General features: G+C 36.4%; 1 protein-coding gene across 2 annotated transcripts in view; it reads right to left on the bottom strand.

Annotated features, from left to right (window-relative positions):
- FAM83B (family with sequence similarity 83 member B) overlaps positions 1-22,627 on the bottom strand; it is an 89,628-nt gene that overhangs the window by 3,019 nt on the left and 63,982 nt on the right. For both annotated transcript variants that reach the window (XM_059937535.1, XM_059937537.1), the window contains exons 3-4: positions 3,963-4,127; positions 3,144-3,268 (exon numbers count right to left, since the gene is read on the bottom strand). In XM_059937535.1, the coding sequence (XP_059793518.1) occupies positions 3,144-3,268; positions 3,963-4,127 (290 nt within the window). The remainder of the gene's footprint in view (positions 1-3,143; positions 3,269-3,962; positions 4,128-22,627) is intronic.

The following is a 22,627-nucleotide window of genomic DNA, read 5'->3' as shown; positions in this document are numbered from 1 at the left end:
AGAATGCCAATTAAGACCTTTCCATGTAGAATGCAATTGCTAAGGGATTGAAGTTTGTAATTACTTTATAGTACTTTGTGGAACTTCAAATCCCTCTCCTGGAGTTTAGAGGCAACAGTTATCTTGAAGTTTCATATATAATTTTAAATTTATTTTAGAAAATCTTGATAATGTAACATACAGAGTGAGCTGAAAAGGCCATTGCTAACATGTTATGTCTCAAAAAATGTACGTGATATAATGGGGGTTAATACGAAACAAAAAGGAGACAGAGCCATTCTCCACAATAAAGGAGCTTACTATTTATACAGGGAAGATAATAACAGAGGCAGATGGAAATATTAAAAGAATGTGCAGAACAATAATCTAAGATACATAAAATACCATAAGCAGCAGTGTATAACTTAAAAACCTTCTTATTCTGATATGCTTAATTTTATCAGTATGCTTACTGAATGCATAGTATGAGAAGAATATTTTTATGTACAGATGTGTGGACCACCAGGATGACTTACAAGAAATAGTACCAAAGTGAATCATTCGAGGAATTTTCAATCCAACTGAAGGTATGAATATAAAGTTTGTTAAAAACAGCAAGTAAAGAATAAATAATCAGCTATCAAATAGAAGAAAATCCCCAGAAACGGTAAGAGTTTAGCAGTATTTTGACAGAGACTAGAAGCCTAGAAGCTCAAACTTGAAAAGTGTGGGAAAACAATTTGTGTCGAAGAAGAAATGTATGAAAAAAGGAAGGAAGCAATAGTGGCTATGTGTTGGTTGAACACAGAAAACAAATTATATTTAGCTGAAATAAGAAGCTATATAAGAGACTGATGAACTAGTGGGGGAAATCTTGAAAGCAAAGCAGGAAGATCATAGAATTTTTAAAAAACATACAAATTTCTCTCTTAGTCAAATCTGTGGACAATACTAAGTATCTTCCAGGTTTCCTATGACAATTTCAAATGAGGGTATCCAATTCAAAAAAAAAGTATATGTGTTTTATCTCCTCATTGTTAGTATCATGATGTAGCAAAACACCTGTTGTGTTTTCCTGATAAAACTGTCCTTGTGACATGTGAGCTGTCACACACTGTGTGACGTGGTGAGTACAGATGCCAAACCTCTCTAGAAATGATGGGCATTTAGCATTTCAAGAAGTTTTGTGGCTAAGAAATTTGAATTAAAGAAGAAGGCATTCTGAATTTGCCTACAAGGAAAACAATGGCAATACTAGAACAGGAGAGATGAAGGCCAAAACTCCTTTACCCAAAAGGGAGTACAGTCTTAACCAGTTTCTACAAAGACTGGTTCATAACAGTTCCACCAGATCCTCTTACATTTGGTAACAATAGGAAAAATCCATAATTATTAGTCAGAAAAAAGCAAAAATGACAAGGGCTGAAAACCATCAATTTTTTTAAAAGAAGTATATTTAAAATTAACATGAAATAATAAAGAGAGTAGAGTTGTTAGATAATTGTTTTGATGAATTTTAATAATCTGTGGTCCTATGTATTCCATATTCACTTACACAAACAGTAACTTAAATTTTGCCTCTGGCTTATGATATAGATAAGATAAAGAGTTTCTGTTGCTGTTTGTTTGTTTGTTTTTTCCAACACCAATTTTAAAGTAGCTCAGTTACAGTCATCTCAACAGATATCACCTGTTAATACCTAGTAAGACAAAGTTGATGTGAATTTATTGTTGAAGATAATCTTCAAAGTCAAGTTAAATAATAAAAATAGAAAGTACTCATTATGATGAGATTAATAAACACCATTCTATAAGTCAAGTGAACTCCCATTTTAATTAAAATTTCCATTAAAACCCCTCTAAAAACAAGTGGGTCTGACTAAATAGAAACACAAATAATGAGTCTTTAAAAGAATTCATTAATTTCAAGCACTAGTTGTAATTTCTGCTCTTAACACATTTTCCTTTAAAATTCCAAAGAGGATTTTCAATATAGGGTCCCTGAGCTCAAAGAGAAATTTAGCAAATATTAACAGTTAAAACAGGCCTAAAATAGCAGCTGACATTAGGGGCTTTGGATGAATTAACTCATTTAATTCTCACGAAACAAGGTAGGTTCTATTATTATCCTCCTTTTAGAAAGGAGGAGACTAAAGGGCAACCAAGTTAAATAACTTGTCCATGGCCACCCCATTCAATGTGTTGCCTCCTTCTTGTGGACTTTTTAAGTTCTTAAGAGAAGAGGCAAAATTTGCCCTCACATTGTCCTGTTGACATCCACAGCTCTCCTGGTTTCTTCCGCAGTCTTTAGTATTGAGTGACCTAGGAGTTCATGTGTTTTTGGTGTTTTTATCTGCCTATTGATATAACCTTACTGTGTATCCCATTCAGGACCAACGCCTGGAATTTATAAGGGAGTTTGAAGGCAGCACTTTTACTCTGGAGTCAGCTGGACCTAGACTGTGTTGCCAGACCTGAACTGTCTTTTGGCCCTTAGCTGTGATGTTTTGGGCAAGTCACTGAACCTTCTAGAACTTCTGTTTCATCATTTATAAAATGTAGATAAAAACAACTGCCTTACAGAGAAGTTGTAAGGACTGGGAATGAAACATAAGAGCCAAGCTAGAACAGAAGTAGATATATTCCACCAGTGGTACCCTAGAAAGATGCCAGAGAGTAGATCTGGGGCTGAAAAACCTTGCCTAGTGTCTACCATGGCATTTTAACAGCCAGACTCTTCAATGATTTTTCAGTAGTCCTATGATGACAACATGATAATCATCAGAGTCTCAATAATACTAAAATAAGAGCAATCCATTAGGCAGGTTCTTCAAGGTGATACACAGCTTCTATTTTTATGAACAATTATTATGCTTCATACTGTTTTCATAAGGAACAAAAACACTTTTAGCATTATAGAGCTTTAGGAAACCTGAGATATTAGTCAACTCTCTCATTTTGGGGAGGAAGAACTTGAAGCCCAAGGAAGTTATGTGACTTGCACAAATACTTCACAGCCAGAACTGAAATTCAAGTTTCCAAGCTTTTCATGCAAGGGTTCTTCTTTTATTTTTAAGAAATAACTAAACAGATTACATTAAAACTTGAAACTCATAAATTCTATAAATGATTGATAATACTGGAAGTAAACACAATGATCTTACCTGTAGGAACCATACATAACTTTCTGGCAGTCAATTAACAAAAATTTCTGTTCCATTTTTCCATGGAATTTTGCTCCTGTTTTGGAAAGATAATCTTGGCCTTTTACTGTCCGCACTCGGATATTCTAGAATTGCATGTAAATATAAAGTAAAAATTATGGCTAGAAAGGGGATATTTTGAAAAGTAAAATATGTCATTATAAAAACTTAGTAACCAAAAAAGTACACATGAAATAATTTTTTAAAACATATAACAACAACAACAAAAATAGTGAAAAGCACATTTTAAAACACCACCCAAAAAAGAAGTACTCAAGGAAAATGGTCACTTAAAATAATATATTTTAACATAACTTATATCATTTGCACAGGATGGTTCTATAAGTCACTTAGGGTCCTACTGCAAGAGCCCTTCTCAGGTTATAGTAGCATGATAACAAAATAACTAAGATTAAAATCCACCTGTCTTTTAATAAGTCAAACATCACTGAAAACACTATGCTAAATGACTGTGACAAGCAATATCTGCTGAATGAAAGAATCACTCAAGCCAGTCGTTTCAAGGTTGTAAATTAATTATGACTGGCAGCAAAGTTAACTCAGAAGCTTAAGTGTCCCACCATCAAGAAAAGCATCTTATAAAACCATCACGAAGATGGTGAAGTCACAGTCTGAAAAGTACAAGGGACCCCTTCTGTGGTCACGACCTTAAATATATGGTGTACATTTAGAGTAATATAACTTAACATGCCTTACATTCAATGACTGAGATAAAGATAAAATAGTTGAAGAAACCAAAACAAAGCATACAATACTTACTCTGAGACGTTGAACTTGACAGCCCTGTTTCTCGGTCATACATAGGAAATGATTAAAGTTTGACTCATCAAGCAGAATGTACACAGATATCCTTCGAGTTGATGCCTCCACTATTTCTTTGAAAATGTCCACGTCTGTAAATATATCCATCACTAAAGCAATGACCTATTAAAGATAAGAAAATGAAACAATTTTCGGTACCCAATAGAGAAAGATCTAGAAATTGCTTGCTTTCAGGAAAAATTAGACAAAACAGAAAATAGTTCAATGCATAATATATATATATATATAAATGTATACACAAATATTTGTGCAGTTTTCTAAAATAGAAGATAGAAAAGTATATTGAAAATAAACAAACTATATACATATTTGTAACACTAAGTAATTTCATACTAGCTTTAAGTCAAAGGGAATCTTCATTTCAGTAGAATGTTGGGTGAAGGGCAGATCCAAATCATGGCAATCAAGGTTGCCTGTAGGGTGAATGGAGGGGACAGGTAGATAGAGGGTAGAAATTGGTGCTACAGTTTTCAAGGGAAATATTTCCAGGGAAAAGCAAGATTCCTGTAACTTGTTGATAAGAATAAAAGTCTTGGAGAACTAGGACAGAGAAAAAAAATCTTCTAGACATTGAAATACAGCTAAGAAAGGACCAAAGATAAGAAAGGGTATAAGAAGACTTGAAGACCAGAAAATTAAATACATATGCTTAAAATTAGCTTAGCAGACAGAACAAGTAAAAGAAAACAAAATGGACAAAAGATACGATTAAAAAGGTAAATGCAGAGAGAAATATCCTAAGGAACAGGCCCCTAAAATGGAGAGAGTCCAAGTTAACTGTTGGAAACAGAATCATTATTGCCTTCGAGAAGCAGCGGGAGTGAAATGATGCTGAAAGAAAGGGAAACCATTCTACTGACTATATGCCAGATGAGAAGGACAGAATCCCTGCCCTTTGTGAAGCTTACAAAGTGGGGGAAGAAACCACAAGCAATACAGAGAAGAGGTAAATTATGTGATAAACTATAAGATGATGTTTATTGGGAAAAAATTAGAGCAGGATAAGGGGGAATCACAGTTCCCTGGAAATTGAGAAGTAGGGGTTTGGGGCTTTCGGGGTAAGCCTTTCTGAGATAATGTCCTTTGAGGAAGTCCTCAAGATGGATATCCTGAGGAAGCGTGTCCCAGGCAGGGGGACCCAGCAATGCAAAGGTCCTATAACAGGTTCAAGAAACTGAAAGGGCAAAAATAAAACAAGAAAGGGAGAAACTAATCACAACGCCTTGAAGGCATTATAAAGCCTTCAGTGGTTTTTCCTGAATAAGAGTGTAAGCTGTTGACAGTTATTATTGAAGTAATAATATGGTCTCATTTATGTTAGAAAAGGATTGTTCAGGCTACTGTGTTAAGAACAGACTTTAAGGCTGGAAGGCAGGGTGGAAACAGGGAGGCCAGTTAGAACTATTGGAGCAATTCCAGTGGGAGGTGATGGTGGCCAGGACCAGACGGTGCTGGTACCAGCCACTATCAGTGATGAGGAGAAATGGTCAGCGCTGGATATTTTGAGCCAAAAGGACTTCTAGATGGACTGAATATGGGATGTGGGAGAAAGAGGGGGAAAAAGAGGATGACTGTAAGATTTTTCAGCTCACCAACCTGAAGGACAGAGTTGTCATCAACTGATATAGGGGAGGGTACAGCTACACTAAATTTTAGGTAAAAGACTGAAAAGGCAAGTTAAGTTTGAGGGACTTGGATATTCAAGTGGAATACTGAGTAGGGAGGTCTAGGCCAGAGCTGTCAACTGGGTGTTGTAGTGTAGAGATGACAATTAAATCCAAGTCATCCAGGGAGACTGGATGAATAGTTAGGAGATCTAGTACAAGAGGGGCTAGCAAAGGAAGACTAAAAGAAGGGGCATCCTGAGAGGCAAGTTAAGACAGGGTATCAAGAAGAAGGGTGTCCTCAAGAGTGTCATACCCTACTGCAAGGCCAAGTAACATGAGGATTAAGCATTCATTGGATTTAGTAATATACAGGTTATTGATGACTTCACAGTGTAGTTTTAGTGGAGTGGTGAGAGCAAAAGCTTTCTTGGGAGGGGTTTAATAGGGTTTGAGAGGACAGATACTGAAAGTAGCAGGTATAGGTAAACTCTTTTTGAGTAATCTGGCTACAATGAGATGCAGAAAAATAGAGCAGTAGCTGTGGGTAAAGCTGGGTCAAGAGAAGTTGTATTTTTTGTTTTGTTTTAAGGTGAGAGAAATAACAGCAGGTCTGTGTGCTAATGAAATGCTCCAGTAAAGAGTGAAAATCAGTGATGCAAGAGATGGTGGGAGGTGGGATGGGGAAACAAGTGATTTCTGGAGGAAGGCCTTTGAGCAGGCAATACAAAAAAGGATCTAGTGCAAAAAATAATTAGAGCACAGGGAATAAAGGTCTGCAAAAGATCATTGTACTACCAAGCCAGAAGGCCAGGTACAAGGTGCAGGTGCTGGTGGAAGTACAGATGTGGTGGAGGGGCTATGGACGTTCTCCTCTGAATAATGCCACTTTCTCAGTGAAATGGGAGGCAAGGTCTTCAACTGAGAAGACCTTGGATTATGGAAGCCATGTTAGCGGTGTGAGGAAAGGGGGTTAAGTAGTCAGCTAGGAGGGTAGAAGAGGGAACAGACTACAGAATATAGTGTGACTGCAGGGTGGCATTAAGGACCCACCAAGTCATAAATTTAAAATCAGACCAGTCAATGTGGTTGAGAGCTAGTCTCTCTCACCAAGGAACAAAAATTTTCAAGAAATGAGAAGGGAAGAAATGTCCTGGGAATAGACACACGGCAACAATAGCTAGGATAATGTACTGGATACATTGCAAGTATGTTAGAACATGAAGAAGGTCATGGATAATATATGATTTAATCCAATAAGATGTTAGAACAAAATACTGGGCCATGTTCAAATTATACAATATGATGACATTCTTTAAACTACCAGTGAAACATACGTCAATCAGATTTTCTTTAGGAAGAACAATTTCAATCACTCTAATGGCCTCATGTGATCGTTTCCTTATTTATAAATGGTATGAGGTGTCAGGAGAAAGGAGAAGCTAGTGAGAACAGCCTCACCTGTGTCCTGTGCATATTCTCTATAAAATCAAACATGCAAAAAACCTTCAATCACATCCACAATTATTAATGAATGCATTTATATACAATAATGAGTGATGTGATGGTGTATGGACATTGAGATAAAGAAATGAAAATGTCCATTTTATAAATTTATTTTACAAAATAACTTTAAAAAACATATGTCTGGAGCAGTCTAGCACTAATTTTTTTTTTTTTTTTAACTAGAAAGGAATTTTTTAAAATAAAGAAACATTCTTATACTACATGGTATTCTTTGTAAAAAATTAATCAGTATATCTAAAGAATTTATTTTTAATTTGTCTGATAGTCTCCTGTAACAAATTACTTGAGACTTTGGAAATGAACAAAAACTCATGACCAGATAAATAAAGGGTTTTGTTTGTAAAAAGTAATTGAAGTCACTCAGCCAATGGAATATTCTAGCACATAAAAGGTAGAACAAATGACAGTCTCTCTTGCATGACAGATAATACAATGCATCAGGATCCAGGAGACCAGATTACACATCTTTGACAAGTTTACGTGATGTCAATGGAGTCAGGTACCTTATCAGGATTTCTGGTTCCCAGCACCCAGTAGATATCTTGATAACTTATATAAAGTCTACAGAAAATTTCAGCTGTGCCAAGAAAGGCAAAATAAAATGTAGCCTTTTTTTTAAAATTTAATGGTGGGTTACATTCATGGAAAGGAACCGTAATTAGAAATGAGGTATGCCAAACCTGATCTGAAGGTGTTACACTCCCAGCTAGTTAACTAAATCACACTGTGCTGTAGAAATAACCACAATGACTATATATAATGAAATAAAAATGATATACCTGATTAGTACAAGGCTTTTCAAAAAGTACATTAATTGATTTCATAAGTCAATACAGAAACCAGTTGCATTAAATGGTATTCATTAAACTACCATGTTATATAATTTTAAACTTCTTCTCTTGCTTCTTCATTAATTACTGTTTTATTCTTGTTTGATAAATTGAAAAAGTAAACAAGCAAATGCATTCATCAGCAACATGAGACTTAGAAAACTTTCAGGGAGATATTCTGAGTGACTTTTAAGATTTGAGTGAAACTTTGTATCTTTTAGTAGTTTCAGAGAAACTGATTCAAGGATATGAGTTTCCACTTATTTTTCTCAGAGTAGTAAATTTTCCTGAAGTGACCTAGACATACTGAATTAAAATAATATAAACAATGACAATAAATTTATGATAACTTCATGATACAATTTAAGCCCATTTAGGAAAGTAAATAATGAGTTGTTATGTAATTCAGAGAAAGGGGAGAAAAAGCTCTAATTGTACAAGGTTGTTAGGGTGGGTACCCAGTAGAATGAAATACACTACCAGGGCTTCATGGATAAGCCTTAAATAATGAATAAAGATTATTTTTAGTCATCCAAGCTGGAAGACTAGCATTATAGAAATAGAGGCAAAAATTAGAATGATGGTAACAGTAATATTTTAATAAATGTTTATTGAATTAACCTAAAGTTAAACACAAAGATTATCACACTTATGAATATGGAACAAATTTACTTAGGGTTTATCTGCATAACTGCTATGAAGGATCTTGAAAATCTGACACATGTTTAGATTTGATCTTGAGAGCAATATAAATCCTGAAGAGGAAAATATGTGCACAAAATAGTATCTTGGGAAAATGTATCTGATAGCAACATTCATATTGAAAATATCTAAACTCTAATGAATCATATTGACTAAAGAGGAACATGAAGCCCTCTTTTTATGATAATATTATAAGTGCAGTGAAATAGTTTTTAGAATGTGAGGTAGAAACCAATGACAAGAAAAATGAAAAGCATGATAGATTTGATAGAAAATGTTCATCACAATGTTGACACTGAATTACTTGCATTTCCTTAGAAATATGCTTCACCATCTTTAGAATTTTAATTTTGAAACCCATACTGTTTTTTCCACTATAATCCATTAAGATAGAACACTATTAGCAATATGTTTTTATATGACCTAGATATTTAAAGAAATGTAAGTATACCTTGGGTTAATGATCTGTAGTCACAGAACTGTCAGTAATACCCTCAAAATTGAAAAAGTGAATATTATACCTTTTATGCTTCAAAATACTAAGCACCATTTGAAAGGATTTGGACTTCCTTGGTAATTGCCTACAAATATACAGGAGGGTTTACCTTTTTCCAACAGAAGGAACTCTAATAAGGAGTTCAAATTTTAAAAAAAATCAACAAAGCTTTTTATAACCGTATCTATAATAAAATTCAACACAACTAGAAAACCTTAAGAATTGAGTAATAGAAATCAAGGGAAATGATCACTTAGGAAATATATATCTCTGAGTCTGTAATGCCTGTTAAAAGCAATGTGTTAAATGGATTTCAGAAAAAAGAGAGCCTGATATTAAGAATAAGTGCTTTTGGTCCTTATCCTTCTGCAGCTTAAATAAAAGTATCCATTTTGTGTGAAATTTCATATATAATATATTGTATGCACTGTAATATTGTTTAGTAAGTTTCAGCTTTACATTATGAATGCCATAATTTCTGCACATATATAAGCATCCATACTAGTAGCTAAATTGATATCAACTGGTTTGGTCTGCCATAAATTGTGTAACCTTTGGAAAGTCGTGAAATGATTCTGAGTCTCACGGACCTCTATTATATATTAAATAAATCACAGACGATCGTGTGTGTACCAAGTTCTAAAATTCTATGTTTCAGTAACTATTCATTCACTCCCAATTACCCAACAATTGGATTAAAACATGCATTGTACTTAGCTTGTAAAAATCTCACCTACCACGACCTGGTGAAAGTGAAAAACAAACAAACAAAAATCCTGGGTATTGTACTAAAATTCAATAGAAGATGTAAGGGGGAATGTTTGGGCTGTGTTATGGCTACAACATAAATCTGTAGAAGTAGTACATATGTTTGTCAACTCAGAAGAGTTGCATAATTATGGATATTTCCCTCCCTTTCTGCATTGTGTTACATGATTGAAAGTACTTATACACCAGTATTATGGACTGAATGTTTGCATCTTCCAAAAATGCATATTTTGAAATCCTGATCAGGCTTAAAAGAAACAGCAAGAAGAGCCATAGTCCTTTTACTGATTTCACAGTTCAGCCCTCTTACAAGTTCTCATTTCCCCAGCACTTCCAAAAAGTGACTTCTCCTGAAACTTGGCCTGACAAGGGTCCTGAGCATGGGCCCCCAAGCCAAGGTGTCAGAATCTAGATCTTGGCAAACTGACCAAAGTAACTTGTTTTCCTGAGACTCTTAGGAGATCTCCTTTAATCTGTAGCATAACTATCCATTGGCTTGGAATAACTATTATCTTATTTAAATTTTTCCCATATAAAGGGATGTCTGTCAGGAAGAAAGGAGTGAAGGGCACTGCAGGTGGAAAGACAAAGAGGGAAGAAAGGAATAAGAATCTATTACTAGTTTTGTTGGGAAAATTGTAGAGTAGCACTTAAAGGGGAGGACACGTTTGGGTAACAGGATCTGAAGCATTAAGAATACTCACCAGGAACAGCATTAGAACCCATTTTGTTGGGACATGGAAATCTGCCGAGGAGGAGTTAGCCATAAGGCTAGAAAGATTAGAAAGGTCAATTTGGCCAAGATTGTAGAGGGCAGCCCTTGCACGCCAGGCTAACTACAGATTCCACAAGGCACAATGGGGAAGCATGTAAAGCTTTTCACCAAAGAATTATGTAATTGGAAAAATACTTAAGAAGATTAATATGTTAGTATACATGGGATGAGTGAGAAATTGGAACATCTACCAGCAAGTAGAGGAGTTAGGAGGTTTCAATCTTAATGCAGCATAAATGTGTAAGATCCCAATGTGAATGAAGGCAGCAGGAATAGAAGGAAGGGAGGTAAAGCTGCAAAGGATGACTTGACAAGACTCAGTGGCTGAGTGCTTGAGAAAGACAACAGAGAGAGGCTAGTCAGGGCTCATCAGGTATTAGAGACCTAAATTACATGGAAAATTATTGTACCATTATAAGAAAATTTAAGATTTGAAAGGAGTATTTTGTATATAAGGAAATTCAAAACAACGTGATAAACACCACGCTAAAAAGTTGTACTATGTTTTTCCTATCTACCTATTTATCTATTCATCCATCCTTTCATCCATGCTTTTTTAAAATTAACCATTGAAACTTAAGTGTTTTTAGGCATACAGGAAAAGTTGGGTGGACCTCAAAGGAATAAAATAGGAAAGAGGTAATACAGTTGATGGCATACAATCTCGGTGGAGTCAGAATGGGATGGCATGAGCAGAGGAGGAAGAGTTTGCCTTAGAATTAGGTTCTACGGATGTGCTAAGACTACAGGGAAGAAGAGAATGAGTACTAACTGCAAGAAATATTTTGATGGTGTATAGGGTATTGTGAGAGGAGGAAAGGGAAACAGATTAGGTGACTGTCACTGGATGCCCTCAGCATACACTTCATGGCTGGGGGTAAAGCCTTCCTCTGGGGCTGTGGTTAGTGAACGCTCAGACTGTGGGCTTGCATGGGAATGAAGAAGGTCCAGAACAGTTGCTCTGAGGAATACAGTACAGAATTAACAGGAAAATAAAAATTATGCAGTATAACAGTGAGAGGCCAACTGAACTTTTTTTTTTAATGTAAACTTGAAATTGACTTTTTAGCAAGTTTTTGAGAAATTTTCCATCAACATTCAACAAATGTCAAAAGACATTTAGGTAACAGAGAAATTTCAATACTGACTAGGTATTTAATAGTAATGCTTTTTTTAGGTTTGATTATTTTTTTTAAAAAGCCCTTATTTTTTAGAGAATTATATTGAAGCAATTACAGATGAAATGAAATAATCTGTTACATGTGATTTTCTTCAACTTAATTCAGCAGCAGTGGGGGATACGGAGGAAACAAAATTGAACACAAGTTGATAATTAATGAAACAGGGTGGTGGGTACATGAGGAATCATTATCATATTCTCTCTTCTTTTATGTACGTTTGAAAGTTTCCAAAGCAAGATGATAAGTAATCAAGAAACTATCTAAACTTTCACTCCACCCATCGTATTCCTTCTTCTCACTCTTTTCTATTTTTATCTTTTTAGGTCAGATATCATCCTTGCTAAATTTCCCCTTTATTTTTGTACTCCTTCTTCCTAAGTCACTCTTCAGTGTTTCCTTTACTTCCACAAATATCTGTCCCTACATATCTCTCTGATTCTGTCATTTTTCTAGCGAGGTGGACTAAGAGAAGAATATAACCTTTTTGAGCCTCAAATTTCTCATCTATAAAATCAAGTGAATAACTCCTATTCTGTAGGAATGTTGGGAAAATTGAGATGCTGTACATCAAGTCTGTAATAAGTGGCCCATGGCATAGGATGTTACACAGTATAAGAACATGGCAAAGGATCACTGAATAGTTGCTACTATTAATAAAAACGTGGGTGATAACAGAGCTTGAAGAATAGACATTCTGTTATATTTGAGCAAAATTTTATAGTCCCTAATTTAAAGAGATGAGTAAAGTGTTTCACATGTTTCAAACCATTATTTTCTTAATTTATAGCATTGGCCTTAACCAAATATTCCCCAATAATTAAAACAACAATTACAACAAAACAGAACAAAACTTTTTATTCATGTTTTAAGAGGCTGCATTCTTTACTTGAGCAATAACTGTGTTACTTTAATGTCAACAATTAATTAACCTGACATAAAAAATCAAACATACCACATGGCAAAAATACCACAGGTCCTATTTATTCAATAGTAATTTCTATCTGGATAAGAAACTTGAATATCAAGGTATCAAGGAGTTACACAGAAGTTATGAAATATTGCAGTAGCATTTTTGTATTTAGTATAAGTCTTTCCTATGTCTTTATAGTCAAGTTATATGCACCTAATCCTCTGTTTATTTAACTCTACTACTCTCTTTCCTCTCTTGGATAATTTTTTTCACCGTTAGCTTCTGAGAATTGTGTATTATTTTTCACTTTGATGCCTGAAAGTTGAAAGCCCACATACCTTTGGTGGTAGAGAAGAGTCATTCTAAAAGCTAAGAGACAGGGGAAATAATTTAATTTTCAGGGGCTCATCAAGCTAAATTGAAAAACGTTAACCACATTACCTAGAATATTTGCTGAATAATCCCTCTCCTACACACTCCAGGTTTCTTAAGTATTTTGAACACCTAATAATACTCATTTTATTCAGATAAACAATATACAGACACAAAACAGCAAATGTTTTTCAGTTGGGCTACGGAAACAAGACACAGATTTCCTATTTTACTAGCAACTATGTCATTTTCAAGTTTTCATTAATATGATTAAAATCCCATTGTGAGGGCTTCCCTGGTGGCGCAGTGGGTGAGAATCTGCCTGCTAACGCAGGGGACACGGGTTCGAGCCCTGGTCTGGGAGGATCTCACATGCCGTGGAGCAACTAGGCTCGTGAGCCACAACTACTGAGCCTGCGCGTCTGGAGCCTGTGCTCCGCAACAAGAGAGGCCGCGATAGTGAAGAGGCCCGTGCACCGCGATGAAGAGTGGCCCTCGCTTGCCGCAACTAGAGAAAACCCTCGCACAGAAACGAAGACCCAACACAGCCAAAAATAAATATAAAAATAAATAAAGATTACTATTTAAAAAAAAAAAATCTCATTGTGAGAATCTTCCTTTTCTCTGCTGAGAAAATTCTAAAGTATAATTTATTTATTTTTCTTATATAGGCTCAGAAGAAGGAGCTTGTCAGAATTCTAGGTTGAAAGTCTGTTTCACTTTATTACATATTTTATATCTGAAATTTGAGGTTTTATCAAAAGGCAACTGTCTTTATCAAAAGTTGAAATAGCCACATTTATTCCAAACATTTTTATTAACTTAAACCAAATTGGTTTATCTGTAAAATTAAGGAAGACCCATGTCTTTACATATCACCCTTGATTAATATTCTACATAAATATGTTATTGAAAAATAAAATATGTTTCATATAACTATATCCTCAAGCAGCTGGTAAAGCTATAGATTTTGGCAAAATGGAAATTAATGATTAAAGAAGAGGAATAGAATGAGATGAGGACAAAAGAGGAGAAGAACTATACAAAAATTCTCTTGGAGTAATACTTTAAATTTGGTTATTATACCAAATTTGTAAAATGACATTTGAAAAGTCATTTAAACTCTAAGTATTTCCAAAGGCCAAATAATTTCATCTTTTACATATAAGGACACAAATAATATTAAAAAGGTACTTCCATTCTAACAAAATTCAAGTTGGAGTTTCAATCTGGGCCAGTGAAATATATATATTTTTAAATTTACTTATTATTTATTTATTATTTATTTTTTGCTGTGTTGGGTCTTCGTTTCTGTGTGAGGGCTTTCTCTAGTTGCGGCAAGTGGGGGCCACTCTTCATCGCGATGCTCGGGCCTCTCACTATCGCGGCCTCTCTTGTTGCGGAGCACAGGCTCCAGACGCGCAGGCTCAGTAGTTGTGGCTCACGGGCCTAGTTGCTCTGCGGCATGTGGGATCTTCCCAGACCAGGGCTCGAACCCGTGTCCCCTGCATTGGCAGGCAGATTCTCAACCACTGCGCCACCAGGGAAGCCCTGGGCCAGTGAAATATTTTTGAAACAACTTAAATATACCTGCAATTTAGGTTTCTTGAGACTTAATTTTTGAAAATAGATCAAATGGCAAAAGAAAAGTACACTGGATAAGTATTAAAACATTCAGATAAAGAAAAAAAATTATCCAAATCATTAAAATGTGAAGCAGTTCAATAAGAAATCTAAACTTAAGCTTTTATTATTGAGCTGATCAAAGGCAACAGAAAGCCTGCCGATTGATAAGGAGACCAAAGGAATCTGTCCTCTGAGAGGATTGTAGAAAAGGGGTATGCAGAACGCTCTCGTGAATTTAATGAAATGATAGGAGAGAACACTGTCAATGACATATTTAGTTTCAAATTAAATTAAATTAAATTAAAGAAATTAAAGTTTCATGAGCATCTAGAAAAGATTCCCAACCACACTTTCTCAGATAGGCTAATTATTCAGTTAAAAGATCATCTCACAGTTTTTTTAGACATTATGTTAGATTACTCTTTTTTACTTTGAAATCAAACTTCCTAAGTAAAATTTAGGAGCATTTCTTTCAATTCTAGTATCTGGATCAGAAAGTAAACAAACAAGTGGTTAGCAACATTCTTATGACATGAAAAGAATGTATAAAATATTTTTCATAATTAGACACACACACATGGGGAGGGGAGAGGGAGAGAGAGAGAGAGAGAGATTTATCGATTATCTGTCTCATTCTCTCTACCTCCAGGGGAAAACTTACAAAGAACAGACTAAGAAAGGAAAAATTGCAACAATTTCACAATTATGCCAGGGACAATGACATTTTCTTTTCTTCTTGGTATATACATATTTTTACAAAACTGACATTACTTATGTAATGTGTATGCCATATATTTGTCATTCTAGACAAATGCCTCCTCAAAAAATTAAAAATAGAACTACCATATGATCTAACAAATCCACGCCTGGTTATGTATCCGAAGAATACAGAAAGAATAACTCAGAAGGATATATGCATCCCTATGTTCCTTGCAGCACTATTTACAATAGCCAAGACATGGAAACAACCTAAATGTCCATCAACAGAAGGTGTGATATACATGTGCAATGGAATATTACTCAGCCATAAAAAAAGAATTAAATCTTGCCATTTATGATAACATAGATGGACCTAGAGGGTATTAGGCTAAGTGAAATAAGTCAGAGAGATAAAGATAAATACCATATGATATCACTTACATGTGGACTCCAAAAAACAAAATAAATGAACAAACATAACCAAACAGAAACAGAGTCATAGATACAGAGAACAAACACGTGGTTGCCAGAGAGGAGAGGGTTGAGGGGAGGGACATAGATGAGGGGGATTAAGAGGTACAAACTTTAAATTAAAAAATAAATGAGTCACAGATATGAAATGTACAGTGTGGGGAATACAGCCAATAACTATGTAACATCTTTATATGGTGACAGACGGTAACTAGACTTATCATGGTGATCATTTTGAAATGTATAGAAATATCAAATCACTATGCTGTGTACCAGGAACTAACATAGTAGTGTAGGTCAATTATACTTCAAAAACAAACTCATAGATTTTCGAGCTGGGCAAGATGGTGGAAGAGTAAGACGCGGAGATCACCTTCCTTCCCACAGATACATTAGAAGTACATCTACACGTGGAACTGCTCCTATAGAATACCCACTGAATGCTGGCAGAAGACATCAGACCTCCCAAAAGGCAAGAAACTCCCCACGTACTTGGGTAGGGCAAAAGAAAAAAGAAATAACAGAGACAAAAAATAGGAACGGGACCTGCACCAGTGGGAGGGAGCTGTGAAGGAGGAAAGGTTTCCACACACTAGGAAGCCCCTTCGCTGGCGGAGACTGCGGGTGGCATAGGGGGGAAGCTTCGGGACTACAGAGGAGAGCGCAGCCACAGGGGTGCGGAGGGCAAAGCGGAGAGATTCCCGCACAGAGGCTCGGCACCGAGCAGCACTCACCAGCCCGAGAGGCTTGTCTGCTTACCCACCGGTGCGGGGAGGGGTGGGGGTTGGGAGCTGAGGTTCCAGCTTCTGTCGGATCCCAGGGAGAGAACTGGGGTTGGCTGCATGAACAAAGCCTGAAGGGGTTAGCACACCACAGCTAGCCAGGAGGGAGTACGGGAAAAGGTCTGCAGCTGCCGAAGAGGCAAGAGACTTTTTCTTGCCTCTTTGTTTCGCGGTGCGCAAGGAGAGGGGATTCAGAGTGCCGACTAAATGAGCTCCAGAGACAGGCGCGAGCCGCGGCTATGAGTGCGGACCCCAGAGATGGGCATGAGACGACGCTAAGGCTGCCGCCACCAAGAAGCCTGTGTGCGAGCACAGGTCACTATCCACACTGCCCCTCCTGGGAGCCTGTGCAGCCCGCCACTGCCAGGGGCCCGTGATCCAGGGACAACTTCCCCTGGAGAACGCAGGACGTGCCTCGGGCTGGTGCAACGTCACACGGCCTCTGCTGCTGCAGGATCGCCCCGCATCCGTACCCCTCCCTCCCCCCGGCCTGAGTGAGCCACAGCACCCGAAGCAGCTGCTCTTTAACCCCATCCTGTGTGAGCAAAGAACAGACACCCTCAGGCGACCTACATGCAGAGGCGGGTCCAAATCCAAAGCTGAACCCTGGGAGCTGTGCGAACAAAGAAGAGAAAGGGAAATTTCTCCCAGCAGCCTCAGAAGCAGCGGATTAAAGCTCCACAAACAACTTGATGTACCTGCATCTGTTGAATACCTGACTAGACAATGAATCATCCCAAATTCAGGAGGTGGACTTTGGGAGCAGGATATATTACTTTTTCAACTTTTCCTTTTTTTGTGACTGTATATGTGTATGCTTCTGGGTGAGATTTTGTCTGTATAGCTTTGCTTTCACCATTTGTCCTAGGGTTCGGTCTGTCTGTCTTTTTTTTTTTTTTTCACTTAAAAAATTTTTTTTCTTAATAAATGTTTTCTTAATAATTTTTTCCTTATTTTCTATTTTTAAAAATTAAAAACATTTTTTCTTATTAAGTTTTTTCATATTTTTTATTTAAAAAAATTAAAAAAATTTTTTCTTAATAAATTTTTTCTTAATACTCTTTTATTTTTCATTATAAAAATTAATAAATTTATTTTAAAAATTAAAAAAAATTTTCTTAATAAATTTTTTTTAATAATTTTTTTCTTCTTTTTATTATAATAGCTTTATTTTGTTTTATTTTATTTTATTTTATCCTCTTTCTTTCTTTCTTTCTTTCTATTTTTTCTCCCTTTTATTCTGAGTCATGTGGATGAAAGGCTCTTGGTGCTCCAGCCAGGCATCAGGGCTGTGCCTCTGAGGTGGGAGAGACACTGGTCCACAAGAGACCTCCCAGCTCCACGTAACACCAAATGGCGAAAATCTCTCAGAGATCTCCATCTCAACATCAAGATCAAAATCCAGCTTCACTCAACGACCAGCAAGCTACAGTGCTGTACACCCTATGCCAAACAACAAGCAAGACAGGAACACAGCCCCATCCATTAGCAGAGAGGCTGCCTAAAATCATAATAAGGCTACAGACACCCCAAAATACACCACCAGATGTGAACGTGCCCACCAGAAAGACAAGATCCAGCCTCATCCACCAGAACACAGGCACTAGTTCCCTCCACCAGGAAGCCTACACAACCCACTGAAGCAACCTTAGCCACTGGGGACAGACACCAAAAACAACGGGAACTATGAACCTGCAGCCTGTGAAAAGGAGACCCCAAACACAGTAAGATAACCAAAATGAGACGACAGAAAAACACACAGCAGATGAAGGAGCAGGGTCAAAACACACCAGACCTAACAAATGAAGAGGAAATAGGTAGTCTACCTGAAAAAGAATTCAGAATAATGATAGTAAAGATGACCCAAAATCTTGGAAATAGAATAGACAAAATGCAAGAAACATTTAACAAGGATGTAGAAGAACTAAAGAGGAACCAAGCAATGATGAAAAACACAATAAATGAAATTAAAAGTACTCTAGACGGGATCAATAGCATAGCAGAATAACTGAGGCAGAAGAACGGATAAGTGACCTGGAAGATAAAATGGTGGAAATAACTAATGCAGAGCAGAATAAAGAAAAAAGAATGAAAAGAACTGAGGACAGTCTCAGAGACCTCTGGGACAACATTAAATGCACCAACATTTGAATTATAGGGGTCCCAGAAGAAGAAGAGAAAAAGAAAGTGACTGAGAAAATATTTGAAGACATTATAGTTGAAAACTTCCCTAATATGGGAAAGGAAATACTTAATCAAGTCCTGGAAGCACAGAGAGTCCCATACAGGATAAATGCAAGGAGAAACATGCCAAGACACATATTAATCAAACTATCAAAAATTAAATATAAAGAAAACCTATTAAAAGCAGCAAGGGAAAAACAACAAATAACACACAAGGGAATCCCCATAAGGTTAACAGCTGATCTTTCAGCAGAAACTCTGCAAGCCAGAAGGGAGTGGCAGGATATACTTAAAGTGATGAAGGAGAAAAACCTACAAGCAAGATTACTCTACCCAGCAAGGATCTCATTCTGATTTGATGGAGAAATTAAAACCTTTACAGACAAGCAAAAGCTGAGAGAGTTCAGCACCACCAAACCAGCTTTACAACAAATGCTAAAGGAACTTCTCTAGGCAAGAAACACAAGAGAAGGAAAACACCTACAATAACAAACACAAAACATTTAAGAAAATTGGAATAGTAACATACATATAGATAATTACCTTAAATGTAAATGGATTAAATGCTCCCACCAAAAGACACAGGCTGGATGAATGGATACAAAAACAAGACCCATATATATGCTGTCTACAGGAGACCCACTTCAGACCTAGAGACACATACAGACTGAAAGTCAGGGGATGGAAAAAGACATTCCATGCAAATGGAAATCAAAAGAAAGCTGGAGTAGCAATTCTCATATCAGACAAAATAGACTTTAAAATAAAGACTATTACAAGAGACAAAGAAGGACACTATATAATGATCAAGGGATCGATCCAAGAGGAAGGTATAACAATTGTAAATATTTATGCACCCAACATAGGAGCACCTCAATACATAAGGCAAATACTAACAGCCATAAAAGGGGAAATCGACAGCAACACAATCATAGTAGGGGACTTTAACACCCCACTTTCACCAATGGACAGATCATCCAAAATGAAAATAAATAAGGAAACACAAGCTTTAAATGATACATTAAACAAGATGGACTTAATTGATATTTATAGGACATTCCACCCAAAAACAACAGAATACACATTTTTCTCAATTGCTCATGGAACATTCTCCAGGATAGATCATATCTTGGGTCACAAATAAAGCCTTGGTAAATTTAAGAAAATTGAAATCGTATCAAGTATCTTTTGCGACCACAACGCTATGAGACTAGATATCAATTACAGGAAAAGATCTGTAAAAAATACAAACACATGGAGGCTACACAATACACTACTTAATAACGAAGTGATCACTGAAGAAATCAAAGGGGAAATCAAAAAATACCTAGAAACAAACGACAATGGAGACACGACGACCCAAAACCTATGGGATGCAGCAAAAGCAGTACTAAGAGGGAACTTTATAGCAATACAAGCCTACATCAAGAAACAGGAAACATCTCGAATAAACAACCTAACCTTGCACCTAAAGCAATTAGAGAAAGAAGAACAAAAAAACCCCAAAGCTAGCAGAAGGAAAGGAATCATAAAGATCAGATCAGAAATAAATGAAAAAGAAATGAAGGAGACAATAGCAAAGATCAATAAAACTAAAAGCTGGTTGTTTGAGAAGATAAACAAAATTGATAAACCATTAGCCAGATTCATCAAGAAAAAAAGGGAGAAGACTCAAATCAATAGAATTAGAAATGAAAAAGGAGAAGTAACCACTGACACTGTAGAAATACAAAAGATAATGAGAGATTACTACAAGTAACTCTATGCCAATAAAATGGACAACCTGGAAGAAATGGACAGATTCTTAGAAATGCAAAACCTGCCGAGACTGAGCCAGGAAGAAATAGAAAATATGAACAGACCAATCACAAGCACTGAAATTGAAACTGTGATTAAAAATCTTCAAACAAAAAAAAGCCCAGGACCAGATGGCTTCACAGGCGAATTCTATCAAGCATTTAGAGAAAAGCTAACACCTATCCTTCTCAAAAATCTTCCAAAATATAGCAGAGGGACGAACACTCCCAAACTCATTCTGTGAGGCCACCATCACCCTGATACCAAAACCACACAAAGATGTCACAAAGAAAGAAAACTACAGGCCAATATCACTGATGAACATCGATGCAAAAATCCTCAACAAAATACTAGCAAACAGAATCCAACAGCACATTAAAAGGATCATACACCATGATCAAGTGGGGTTTATCCCAGGAATACAAGGATTCTTCAATATACGCAAATCAATCAACGTGATACACCATATTAACAAATTGAAGGAGAAAAACCATATGATCATCTCAATAGATGCAGAGGAAACTTTCGACAAAATTCAACACCCATTTATGATAAAAGCCCTGTAGAAAGTAGGCATAGAGGGAACTTTCCTCAACATAATAAAGGCCATATATGACAAACCCACAGCCAACATTGTCCTCAATGGTGAAAAACTGAAACCATTTCCACTAAGATCAGGAACAAGACAAGGTTGCCCACTCTCACCACTATTATTCAACATAGTTTTGGAAGTGTTAGCCACAGCAATCAGAGAAGACAAAGAAATAAAAGGAATCCAAATCGGAAAAGAAGAAGTAAAGCTGTCACTGTTTGCAGATGACATGATACTATACATAGCGAATCCTAAAACTGCCACCAGAAAACTACTAGAGCTAATCAATGATTTTGGGAAAGTAGCAGGATACAAAATTATTGCACAGAAATCTCTTGCATTCCTATACACTAATGATGAAAAATCTGAAAGTGAAATTAAGAAAACACTCCCGTTTACCATTGCAACAAAAAGAATAAAATATCTAGGAATAAACCTACCTAAGGAGACAAAAGATCTGTATGCAGAAAATTATAAGACACTGATGAAAGTAATTAAAGATGATACAAATAGATGGAGAGATATACCATGTTCCTGGATTTGAAGAATCAATATTGTGAAAATGACTCTACTACCCAAAGCAATCTACAGATTCAATGCAATCCCTATCAAACTACCACTGGCATTTTTCACAGAACTAGAACAAAAAATTTCACAATTTGTATGGAAACACAAAGGACCCCAAATAGCCAAAGCAATCTTGGGAATGAAAAATGGAGCTGGGGGAATCAGGCTCCCTGACTTCAGAGTATATTACAAAACTACAGTAATCAAGGCAGTTTGGTCCTGGCACAAAAACAGAAACATAGATCAATGGAACAGGATAGAAAGCCCAGAGATAAACCCACGCACATATGGTCACCTTATCTTTGATAAAGGAGGCAAGCATATACAGTGGAGAAAAGACAGCCTCTTCAATAAGTGGTGATGGGAAAACTGGACAGGTACATGTAAAAGTATGAAATTAGAACACTCCCTGACACCATACACAAAAATAAACTCAAAATGGATTAAAGACCTAAGTGTAAGGCCAGACACTATCAAACTCTTAGAGGAAAACATAGGCAGAACACTCTATGACATACATCACAGCAAGATCCTTTTTGACCCAGCTCCTAGAGAAATGGAAATAAAAACACAAATAAACACAAATAAACACAAATAAACAAATGAAACTTAAAAGCTTTTGCACAGCAAAGGAAACCATAAACAAGACCAAAAGACAACCCTCAGAATGGGAGAAAATATTTGCAAATGAAGCAACTGACAAAGGATTAATCTCCAAG

This window comes from Balaenoptera ricei, chromosome 11 (genome assembly GCF_028023285.1).
Source record: "Balaenoptera ricei isolate mBalRic1 chromosome 11, mBalRic1.hap2, whole genome shotgun sequence".
In the NCBI taxonomy this organism is placed as follows: domain Eukaryota; kingdom Metazoa; phylum Chordata; class Mammalia; order Artiodactyla; family Balaenopteridae; genus Balaenoptera; species Balaenoptera ricei.
Note: the sequence above shows the minus strand (reverse complement) of the source record. Positions and strands in the feature narration are given on the sequence as shown.